General features: G+C 44.7%; 1 protein-coding gene across 2 annotated transcripts in view; it reads left to right on the top strand.

Annotated features, from left to right (window-relative positions):
- Nucleotides 1-32: 32 nt before the first annotated feature.
- GCLC (glutamate-cysteine ligase, catalytic subunit) overlaps nt 33-10,345 on the top strand; it is a 34,943-nt gene continuing 24,630 nt past the window's right edge. The window contains exon 1 of one of the 2 annotated variants that reach the window (XM_010561091.1): nt 33-196. In XM_010561091.1, coding sequence (XP_010559393.1) covers nt 47-196 — 150 coding nt within the window. In that variant the 5' untranslated portion in view covers nt 33-46. Of the gene's footprint in view, nt 197-1,111; nt 1,193-10,345 lie in introns of those variants that run through there. The other variant, XM_010561092.1, reaches the window with a different exon arrangement.

Raw genomic sequence — 10,345 nt, 5'->3', positions numbered from 1 at the left:
CTTCTCTCTTCTCCTTCCCTTCTTCACGGCTCCGCCGCGGGCCGGCATGGGGCTGCTGTCGCAGGGCTCGCCGCTGAGCTGGGAGGAGACGCGGCGGCACGCGGAGCACGTGCGGAAGCACGGCATCCTCCAGTTCCTCCACATCTACCGCGCCCTCCGCGATCGCCACAAGGACGTCCTCAAGTGGGGCGACGAGGTGAGACCCCCCCCACACACACACCCCGGACCCGACCGGCACGGCCTCTCCGCGACCCGGGCGCAGGGTGCTGCGGTGCGGCCCGGGCCTTGCCCGCCGCGGTGCCCGGGAGCGGGTCCGCTCAGCTCGGCCGCGGTGGCTCGGCGAGAGGGGGGGGGGGGAGAAGTTCAGGCTGCCCGGCGGGGCTTTGTTTCTGCCCCCATCCCCGCACGGCCTCTGGCTCGCTCGCCGCCTCCGGTTGCGCGGCACGGTCGCCCCGGTGTTACCTTGTGATTTATTATTTTTTTTTGAAGGCTACGACAACTTTCAGCGGTTCCCTCAGGCGTCCCTAAATCCACGGAGCGGCCCCCCTCGGGAGGTGCGCTCCGGCGAGCGGTGATGCCTGGCAGCGCTTGCTCGTTCCCGTCACTTTGTTTTCTCCGGAGCGAGGTCCCATTAGAGCACGTGCACGTCTAAATTCCAAGGTACTGCCAATTCGGCCTCGGAATCTGGTTTTGGGAGCAAAGCGGGGACCTGGCGGTGGGCAGGTGGGCTCGGCAGCGGCAGCCCCCTCGCCACGCACCAGCTCCCGCCGTGGTCCCTCCCGGCTCGTCCCAGTGGAAAGGGACCCGCCAGGCCTGGCTTTACCCCGAAGTCTTCCAGGCGTTTGGCGCAAGTCAGCCTGCCTTTTGAACAAGGATGAGGAGGATCGCTCCGGTCGTGACTTGAACTTTGTTACAGGTGCTTTGTGCCCAAGGACCGTAGCTTTATCCGTAGGTCTTGTGGGTGTTGCTGTGCAAACCTGCGCCGGATTGTGTCCCAGCTTGACGGCGCCCTGCGAGGAGCAGAGTCTCCCTCCTGTATTGATCGGTGGGATTTCCCGAGGGTCTCCGCTTTCCCTGGAGACAGGGAGCAGCTTCGCATGTGCTGCACTAGAAGCCATGCTTTGTCATGCTGTTTGTCACTTGGAGGTGTCTGTGATGTGACTGCAGGGAAGTTGGAAGAGCAGAGTAGAAGGTGAGCAATGTGGGGGCTTTTGTGAGAAAACATTGTCCAGGTGGTAACAGTAGCTGTTCACAGATGCTCTTTGCCAGAGGAAAATGCAGTTCCCCTTGTGTACCTTGAGAGACCTTGTCTCTTAAAGCCTGTTCTTTTAAGGAATTGCTGTCATGCTTCACATAACTAAGTGTCATGGTTTAACCCCAGCAGGCAGCTAAGCACCACACAGCCGCTCACTCACTCCCCCCCACGGCGGGGTAGGGGAGAGAATCAGAAGGGTAAAAGTGAGAAAACTCGTGGGCTGAGATGAAGACAGTTTAATAGGTAAAGCAAAAGCCATGCACGCAAGCAAAGCAAAAGGAGGAATTCACTGCTTCCCATGGGCAGGCAGGTGTTCACCATCTCCAGGAGAGCAGGGCTCCAGCACGCATCACAGTTGCTTGGAAGACAAAATGCCGTCACTCTGAACGTCCCCCCCCTTCCTCCTTCTTCCCCCAGCTTTATATGCTGAGCATGACGTCCTATGGTCTGGAATATCCCTTTGGTCAGGTGGGCTCAGCTGTCCCAGCTGTGTCCCCTCCCAAGTCCTTGTGCCCCCCCAGCCTCCTCGCTGGTGGGGTGGGGTGAGAAGCAGAAAAGGCCTTGGCTCTGGGTAAGCACTGCTCAGGGGTAACTAAAACATCCCTGTGTTATCAACACTGTTTTGGTCATAAATCCAAAACATAGCCCCATACCAGCTACTGTGAAGAAAATTAACTCTGTCCCAGCCAAAACCAGTACGCTGAGCAAGACAAGCAACGGAGCACAGGAGCTGCTTTCAAGAGGAGTGAGTGGGGGCCTGGCTACTAAAATCTGTCCAGTGAAGGGAATGATGCTGCCAGCATGTCTAGTCTACACTGCAGGGTTTTGCAGCCAGAGTAATGTGGACTCAGGAAATTTAAATGTATCTATCCCTGTCTGACATCTCTGTGTTCCTACATCTCTTGTATGACTGCAGTTACTGTGACAGAAGAGCCTCACCAACAGTCTTAAGTTCAGGAATATAGACGGAACAGAGTCTCCCTATTGCTCTGAGACTTAGCTTGAGGGTTTTCTCATTAATCTTTAAGACGGGGTTCTCATTTTTCAGTGGGTGTTACATTTTAGTTGTCCTTGCTTTCTCAGGGTGAGGTTTCACAAGATAGCTAAGGTGGATCTGCTGGTGAGCTGGCTCGGCTTCCCTCTCCTTGCTCCAGGCTCGTGTTTCTTCTGCCTTCCTTGCATTGTTACTGGCTACGTAACTTCAAGAAGTTCACCCAGCAGAAAACTCTTCTCCCATTCAGTTTTCTAGGGTGGTTCTTTTTCTCAGCAGAGCTTCCACTGTTTCACAAGTTCTGCTTGATGTGAGGAAAGTAGCAGGAGCGTGTGCAAGAAAGGGGCAAGCAGAACCAGCACCTGCAGCTAGTCACTTGGTAAGCTTAGCTCTACGGTGAAACTTGCACCCCAGGAGCCTCATTCTTCCTTTGGTGTAGGGACAATACTGAAGAAAGTATTTATGCTTGGTAAACGGTGGTGTGTTATGTTTAAGGAGATTCACAATTTTGTCATGCCTAGTGTGGCAAGAGTCAGAATTTTAAGACTGGTATGATTACAGCCACGATTCTGATAAGGAGGTAAGAGCTGTATTTGAAATGCCTGTGAACATTAGAGAAGGTCAGGTAACCTGGTTCATCATCTGCCTCTGATTCTACCAAATGGTAATAAACTCAGGTGTGGCAACTTATCTTTATTCTACTGTATTATGCAATTATAACACAGCATTTGGGAGTGTGTTAATGTACCAGATACCTGCTGCCCATCTGCTCTTGTTGTGCAAATGCAAAAACATACCTGTCTCCATAACTTATTCCAGCTGTGCTGTAGATAGACTGGTGGGGAAAGCACTAAGTTTGTTTTTCCTCTCAGATATCTAGTTATTAGAAAGTGGCGCCACATTTACATGCAGCTTAGATGAATCAACTGACTAATTGGATAATTTTCATAAAAAGCCTTTTGTGTACTTTGACCTTCATGTATAAAGTCATAGCCCGAGGCTATTTCATTGTTTTAAAAACCTCTTGAAGATAGAAATCAAGAATGAAGATGACAGCCCTCATGTAATGGTAGAGATGAAATCAGAATAAACAAAATTACCTCTATGTTTGAGAGATGTTTCTGAGACCGTGTTTGGCGAAAGATGTATTTTTTTTGTTTGCTTCATTTTTAAGGAATGCGTATGAGGAAAAAACCAACTTTCATAGCGCATACGGAGTTTGTCTTTCAGGGCAGACGTGAATACTTTAAAGATTGTCCCCATCTAGCTGATGCTATTGTGAAAAAGAAATCTGGTGTTTGCTCGTGAGTGTAGAACCAGCCTTTGCTTTGGATCTGTTTTCAACAGGACTCCGCTTCGCACTGTGTGTTGTAAGACTCGTTATAGAGCTGTGGTGGTCCTTTGAGGTGCTTGTAACCTCCTAGGGACTCCACTCCCTGTTGTGCTAGGGAATGAAACTGTGGGGAATCTTTATATGCTTTCTGCCTCTTGGGTGCCAGACAAAAGTGTTGAGGCTAAGTGCTAATGGAAAAGGATGGTGGCATTTGCTTTGAAGGAAGTGAGGCAGCATCACAGCTTGCATTGCAGGGTAGCGTTCCCTAGTGCTCCCATCCTCACCTAAGTAAAGAGCTGGAAAGGTCAAAACACTGGTTCTGCTACCTCTTGAAAAGTCAATCTGCAATCTTCTTGTTTGCAGGGTTAGCAGAACCAAGGGGTTTACCAAACAGCTGTTGTCTCTTTTGGGGACAGTTCTTTTTTTACTCTGCTTTTCCACAACCATGAAGTCTTTGTGATGGTAAAAAAAAAAAAAAAAAAGAAGACTAAAAGTGTGAGTGTAACAGAGAATAAGACTTGCTTAAAAAAAAAATCTTTCTAAAGGTCTCTTTGAACCTGCATTTGCAGGGACAGATCCTTTGCCTCTATCATCCTTCTGCCTCATTTAAAACTGACAGTTGGCCCCTCTGTTTATGCTTGGCTTCTCCTGACTGTGGAAAATACAAAACACTGAACTATCTCATTGTCCCTCATCAAACCCCTCCTTATTATCCTTGCCTTAATGCCCACAGAAGTTGGGCAACAATTAGATCTGCTGATGAGACCCTGTCACACTAACCAGTACGGTCTCACGGTCTCCTTGTTGTTTTCATGTTCCTCTCCCACCAAACAATGTATGCTTATCTTTGGGTTTGCAGAGTAGTGGTCATTAAGGGTTTTTGTTTGTTTTTTTTTAATGCAGCAGACACAAAAACCTGCAACTTCTCAGTACTGTGTTTTAAAACTCCAGTAGAGTTAGTAGATACTATGTGAAATGATTGGTTTGTGCGGCTTGGCAGATATTAGTGGTACCAAAAGAGTTTAAAGGGGTTTTGAGAGTAAGGCAAAGCCTATTCTGCTGCCTCCCAGCTTTTGTCCCCAAAAGTTCTCTTCTGTGCCAGGGCATTACCAGTCTCCTGTGCTGTTCAGTGCCTCTTGTCTGCTGATTGCATTTCTCTAGCTGGCAGGTGTTGCTTAAATTTCACCTTGCAGCTTAATGTGGGCACTTGGATCAGACAAGTGGAATGGCTGGCCCGTGGCTAGGCTCACTGCCATTGCTTTGTGCTGAGCATGCACACGAGTGTACGAATCACAGCAGTTTGTGCGTAACTACATATACTTATGAATTCATACGTGCATGTAATACTTATTTTCTTTGGTCTGTTTTGCTGCTAAATGGGACAGGTTGGTTGTTCTCCAGGCTGAACACCTATGAGAAGAAATTATACAAGCAAGAAGAGTTGGAAAAGGAAAATTGATGGGGGAAAAAGAAATGATAAAGAGTAAGGAGGAGCTGCTTCAGCATATCAAGATGTCAAGAAAGGAGTGCTGGAGAAAGATCCACTCAGAAGGAGGGGTCTAGAAAGCAAGCATGGGCAAAACATGACAGTTTTATTTGAAAGTATATGTGAATGAAATGGCAATCTGACTTGCCCAGCCTTGTTTAGTGAAATTGGACATAATGACCCTTTTGTTGTGTACGAGTCTTGTTCCTGTCAGTGTTGGGACGTAGCACACAATAAGCTGCTTCAGCTTTTAGAAAGTTGTTTTCTTCATGGAAACTTGAAGTCAAATTTGGAGCCTTTGAAATAGGCATGATAATTAATTGTATGAGGCAGTGTGAAAAATGTGCCACCACACTGCTTGCAAGTTGAAGTCTTCCTGACGTAATTCTGTGGGTTTTCTTTTATTGCCTGTTATCTCTTTCTCAGTCTTTTTTAACCTTTTGGTCTGTCTTCTGTACTTTTGATTCATTCCCCTCCTTATCCATTAGTTTTTTAATTATACTTTGTAAATAAGTTAAATGAGAACTAAAATGAACATTTGCTGCTCAGCACTTCCTCATGCAAGAAGCAAAGCAGCCCTTCTCAGATGCTGCAAGAAGAGAGGCCAGAGGATTCTTACCAGAATGTCTGAAAGGTGTTGCTTCTGATTACACGATGCATGATCCTCTTTAAAGCTTTCTCCGTTTTCCTAATGAAAGGCTGAGCTGTGCAAAGAGCTGCTTTTCCTTTTGAGTGATTCTTCCCAGGGACCTAGCTATTGCATTAATGTCTGCTGCAGTGTACAGCCGGTATGTTTTTGTTTTCTTCAGGGCAGTAGCAATGTGTAAATGATGATCAGTGACGTTGCATCACAGTCTGCAGGACTTCAGAATGGTAAAATAATTGCTGCATCTTAAGGAAATGGATTTGGGTTCAGATGCACACAGGTTGAGGCTCCTGTTTGTCTGTCACCCATTTAAAACCAGGAACAAAGTCTAGTGCATTTTTTAACAACGGTGGATCTAGCCCACCAGCTGCATAAAGTAAGTACAACTACTATCCGTAAAATACACAGATGAAGTTTTGGTCATCTCTTCACTAAAAGACAACAGTGAGGCTTGGTGAGACACACACACACACACACGCACATGGAAATCTTCAAATAGAGTTAAGGAAGGACTGTGACTGGTAAAAGAAGCAGTAGGTTCAGAGTGCATCACGGTGTACAGGAAAGGTGGTGGTCTTTTCTCATTTTACAAGAAATTTGGCTAACCTAATGGAACAGAAAAGCAGCAGATGTCCTTTTAAGATAATTACTTCACAAAGCCTAGATGTCCTGTGGAACAAGATGCCACATGATATCTTTGAAGCTGAGATAGACGCTTACATGGATGACAAGAATAGACACTATTATTATTTCTTTAAACTCCACGTGCTGCAAGATGTATGTCACTCTATCCAAACCACTTAGGTAATTGTTGAATGACTCGTGGGGTTTCTTTAATCTGAAACTTTGTAACTAGCTTTTTACTCTATATGTTATAAATAAAACAGAGTCACAAAAAATAGTTGTTGTGTTTTCCTGGCTGTCAATAATAGATCTTCTTCAAAAAAAAAGCAGCCAAGTCATTATACAGACTCATCATCAATATTATGATGGTCTCACATTCCCACTTTGTACAAACTGCTGCAATATACCAGTGTGCAAAAATTGCTTTGTTTTAAAGCTTTTCCTGGGAATCTTATGCTTAGAATAAAGCTAACGTAGCCTGAAGTCTTACAAAATTGTTTTTTACATTTGAACTCTTGTCATTTGAAGACGATCACTTTTAGTCTCCTCCTCCCCCAGCAAAATTCCCTGAACAGAATGTGTTTTTGAATTTCTTTCATGCAGAAATTCCTCACGATGGCCCCCTGCCAAACACCACATGTGTGGATGCATCTGAATGGGAGCTGTCTTAATCAATGTACTCGCCTGCTTGCCGCGTGGGGGGAAGCAGCCCTCGTGAATGATTTGGTTATCTGTCACGTGTCTGCTTGTTCATCCTTTATCTCTGAGCTTTATTTGGCTAAATAAAGGGACAGTGGCATTATTTGTTTACAAATAGATTTAGTGCTTCCATAATACGTTTTGTAGTTGCACCTGCTATTTATCATGGTGGTGTTTCTGGGCAGGGTCTGAAGGTACAATGTTAACGCATCAGTTCATGCTGCTTGACAGCCTTGAATGTGTATATGCAACCTCTAAAATGAGTACGCTAATGCATGCAAATAGAACTCCTTAAATCTTGACTTGAACAAGATATGTGCCCTTGAAGAGTCTCTGTGTTTATTCCTTCCTTGGGTGCTTTGGCTGACAGTCCTGACACTACTTTTTCTGCCTGGCTTTAATCCTCGTGTCAGGGAAAGCCTAAACTGCATTACATCTAAATTCTCTAGCTCTCAAAATGTGCACGATGCGTTAACCTCCCCGATGACTTATACTTCGCTTCAGCTCCCTCTTGCTCGGTTCTTCTGTGGCTGGGTGTTAAGGTACACGTGGGTTGTGGTGCAGCACCGCTGACCCAGCTGGGAGCTTTGCCGCTGGATGCGTCGTGTGTGTGACAGTGCAGGACTTGCTGTAGTTTAGTGAGATGCTTTTTCAAAAGCTAATTCATGGCAAACAGTTTGGAGAGGGTTTTTTGTTGTGGGTTTTGGGGGTTTTTTTCCTAAACAGGCTGCAGTTTGTCATTGTGACCAGCCCCCACAGCAAGCGTTGATTTTCTCCTTCCTGATCTCAGGTCTTAGTAAGAGAAGCTTAAATTATCTGCCGTTTGTATGTTTCTGGTAAAGAAATATTCAGTTCACAGTGAACCTCCTTCTGTGGATGTCAAGTGAATTGTTATGGTCTTGTCATGGGATTGTTGTCTATCGTAATGCCTCTTTTGCCACAGGATGACTTCTTCTTACTGTGCACAGCAAGTTAATTAACAGTGTCAGAAGAATGAGTACAGGAAAGATTTTGTTGGTGTTGCTTGTGTGGTTTTTTTTTTTCTTCTTCTTGCTTTCTGATGCAAGAGGCAACTTACAAGCTTGTAGCATCTTGTTTCACAGTTGAATAAATGGTCTTTTACTAGTCCCTAAAATCATCTGTGTGGAATAGAAAATACAGCTTTGCAAAAAAAACTTGTTCTTTTCTGTTCTAAATCTAAAAATTCATAAGTGAGTGTCTTAAAGCTGTCTTTGCTGCAGAAATCTAAAATTAACATTATCCTAGTGGGTTTTTTTATAGTACTAACCTGAGGTGTTACATAGTACAGCAGTCAAAGAAGAGACACTTTGTTCTCTAATGCGCCACATCTTGTTCTTTAGAAGCATGCAAATGGTTATAACCTCTAGATTTTAGTTTTCAGTAACCCAGCTTCCTGGTTTGTGATATGTGCAGCAAAGGCCATCCTCTAGTCACATCTTACCACGTGCAGAAGAAAAGAAAATCTGCAGCCCTGATGTCGGCAAGTGGGAGGGGGAACAGGCAGGAGCGCTTAGCTGGGGCTGGCTGTGTTGACGGCATCCTCTTCGTTTTCTTTATCTGTTGTCATCTTTAATGTGGCGTAGAAGTTCTTCATTTTCTGCTTATTGTCAGTGTAATATAAAAAATCAGTTGTGTTTTAGGGCATGGCTTCTGTGAGTCGGTTTCATATAGAGCCGGACACAGTGCTTTGTTCGTTGAATTGGCCGCTTCCAATCTGCTTGAATCAAAATTAAGCATTTGGGGCAATACATTTGAATCTTTGGTCTGCTATTCGTGGCAGATTTTTGAAGTTATTGCTGTGGCAGAGAACACCCATGGTAATCTCATGAGTGTGGAAGTGCTCTGCCTCGTGCCACTGCACGGTCTGGGGGCTTGCTGGCTAGAAACAGGTTAACCAGCGTTTGTGGCTCTTCCAGACTTGTTTTCCTCTGAAATTTGCTCCCTCAGGCTTAGACTTGCTTCTCTGGGCCAGTAAACCTCCCATTAAAGGTGCATTACCAGCTGGTTATTACTGCGGCTCCATGTTTTATCACAGCAGTAGTGAGAAAATAACTGCATTTTAAAAAATTCTTGAGTATTATGCTCTACATTCATCAGAACTATGTGCACCTACAGAATAAATCTGCTTTTTCTATCTTAACACTGAAAACTTGTGGCAGACGTTCTTCAATGAATAGTCGGATTATTAAAACTTTGTTCTTCCATAGACTGTCATTTTAATGATACATGGTATTTTAATGATACATTAACTGACCAATAAATGTATGGGGGAACTACCTTTTTTCCCCCATAATGGAGCTTAATAACTAGTGAAAAGGGTTTTGCTTCTTTGATGCTCTTCAGAAGAAAGTTTACCTAGATTTTATTTTCTACTGTATACATAAATATATGAGGCATACTGCATGAAAATACTTATATTAAGTGTTGCAGTGGCTTTTGGTAATAGTAAACAAAAGCCATGAGACCTCATTGGGTGTTTAGGAAAAATTTCCAATTACTAGTAAAGCTCCAGGCTCAGCGGAAGGTACGTACGAGGAAACTGCTAACAGTTGCTCCAAGTACATACGGCAGTAGTTGCCCAGTGGAAGGAGAAAGAAACTGTCAGTAAGATAGTCCTCGAAGAACAGCAGTGGTCCATGAGTCACCTGTGATCAGGTTTTTTTTTAGAATCACAGAATGGTTTGGGTTGGAAGGGACCTTAAAAAACATCTAGTTCCAACCCCCCTGCTGTGGGCAAGGACATCTTCCAGTAGATAAGGTTGCCTAATCCAACCTGACCTTGAACACTTCCAGTGATGGGAGATCCGCAGCTGAGATGGATGATCAGGACTGTGGTAAAAGGTGAACACCGGGAGGTGTTTTTCCCAGGTAGAGCGTGTACAGACTTGCATTGCTTTCCTCTCAAAAAAGCTTTTCAGATCATTCTTCTTAAACTATTTTCCTCTATTGTATAATCTTCTTGGCACCTTCCTTCTGAGCTTACCAAAGTCCAGACTATATGCTTACCTGTGTTTTCATATGCAGAAATACCTTGTGGCAAATACTTTGAATGGCTTTATTCTCAACTATTAGATAGGTTTTGTTCCCAGTGTGCTTAGCATGATGATGTTAAATTGAGTGTGCGAGGAGGGGGTTTGACGTTGGAAAGCAGACCAGTGCCAAGGCAAGTATTTGGACGGCGATATTGTGTGGGGCGTGTGTTGACTTTGGTTTTTCTTGTTCCTTAGAATTGCTACTGAAGAGTCACTTGACTGATATTTCTTTGGTTTTAAGTAGTGTCCTTTATGGAG

This window comes from Haliaeetus leucocephalus, unplaced genomic scaffold (assembly GCF_000737465.1).
Source record: "Haliaeetus leucocephalus isolate CR32 unplaced genomic scaffold, Haliaeetus_leucocephalus-4.0 Scaffold141, whole genome shotgun sequence".
NCBI classification, from domain to species: Eukaryota; Metazoa; Chordata; class Aves; order Accipitriformes; family Accipitridae; genus Haliaeetus; species Haliaeetus leucocephalus.
This window is presented reverse-complemented; position numbering and strand designations above follow the sequence as displayed.